Below are 1,353 nucleotides of genomic sequence, written 5' to 3'. Positions count from 1 at the left end.
CACAGTTTTAACACTAGACCTACGAAGATGTAGAAATGGGATCAAAATCTTTGCCTAAAACTAACCTATTTTATGCCATCATCTCCTGGTGATATTCTGTTCCACAACTTTGAACAATAACATGTTTTGTACAATTGGGGAGGAAAAGCAACAAACTGGAGACAAAACAGAAGCACTGTGCTCTGTCCCAGTTGCATTTATGCTACTTAATGGCAGGAAGAGTGGCTTTGTGGGAAACACAGAAAGCTAAAAATTTTCTTCCAAAAACCTAAACCTCACGAGTAATCCTGAGAAAGAAATAGCTGTGTCATAGTTTTGCATTTAGAAACATGCCAATGAATCATACTTATCAGATTATTCTTCTTCTCCTCTGGGTAGCTGAAGCATGACCAAGACAGAATTCATCACTGTCACGGGATTTGCCATATCATTGCTGTTCCACGTGACCCAGACTGAAGTCTGTCCTCCCTCCTGCAACTGTAAGCCACTGGGAGAAATGAAGGGGCTGCACATCGACTGCAGCTCCAGGAAGCTGACGGCAGTGCCCGCCTTGCCCGTTGACACCAAGAGGCTTTATCTGCACAACAACAGCCTGACCTCCGTTCCTGCCGGCGCCCTGGACGCCTTGCGCAGCCTGGAGGAGGTGAAAATATCTGACAATCCTTGGAACTGCGACTGTCATATTCTGTATCTGAAGCTCTGGCTAGAAGACGTCTCTGCACCCTCTCTTGCCGACGCCCGATGCGCAAGCCCAGCTCCCGTGAGGATGAAACCCTTGGGGCAGCTGACTGGGAACGAGCTAGGGATTTGTAAGAGGCTTCTCCCAATCAAGTGTCTGGAGTTCTTTTGGCGAGACCTCATTTTAATTGCTGGAGCAATCATTACACTTATTTTAGTAGCATGGGCTCTGAAATTCTCAAAAAAGCTGGTCTGCCAAATCAACTTCAGCCAATATGCCTCTAGGCACCGCCTTTTGGGGAGGCACGCCTCCAGAAATGACAAGATACGATGAGCTGTTCACCGCCACTAGCTTGAACAGACACACCCAACTATTCTACCCCAAAAAAGCAGAGGCACTGGCACTGGCAACACGGGTTTTCATGGTGAACACGCTACAAGCAGATCCCAGGGCTCAAAGTCTGGGTTCTCAGATAGGCAAGTTTGATTTAATTTCCTTTCACAAATAAGCTTGGTGATGTAACAACAGGCAAGCTTCATTCTGTTTCTGTCAACTCGTATGAAAAGCAATTTCTTTTTTTTTTTTTAAATCATTGAACTTAGCATTTTTCCACTGAATTCTCACCTCTTATAGCAAGAAGGCTTACATCCCCAAATCATGCACTTTTTAACACA

At 45.3% G+C, this 1,353-nt stretch overlaps 1 protein-coding gene across 1 annotated transcript; it reads left to right on the top strand.

Annotated features, from left to right (window-relative positions):
- Positions 1 to 385: 385 nt before the first annotated feature.
- On the top strand, positions 386 to 1,012 carry GP9 (glycoprotein IX (platelet)). The gene has a single exon (XM_010083215.1). It carries the CDS (start codon positions 386 to 388, stop codon positions 1,010 to 1,012), a length of 627 nt encoding a protein of 208 aa, XP_010081517.1.
- The last annotated feature ends 341 nt before the right edge of the window (positions 1,013 to 1,353 follow it).

This window comes from Pterocles gutturalis, unplaced genomic scaffold (genome assembly GCF_000699245.1).
Source record: "Pterocles gutturalis isolate BGI_N339 unplaced genomic scaffold, ASM69924v1 scaffold30331, whole genome shotgun sequence".
Classification (NCBI taxonomy): Eukaryota; Metazoa; Chordata; class Aves; order Pterocliformes; family Pteroclidae; genus Pterocles; species Pterocles gutturalis.
This window is presented reverse-complemented; position numbering and strand designations above follow the sequence as displayed.

Coding starts and splice junctions, on each gene's coding strand:
- GP9 (XM_010083215.1), top strand. CDS start 386: ATGACCAAGACAGAATTCATCACTGTCACGGGATTTGCCATATCATTG.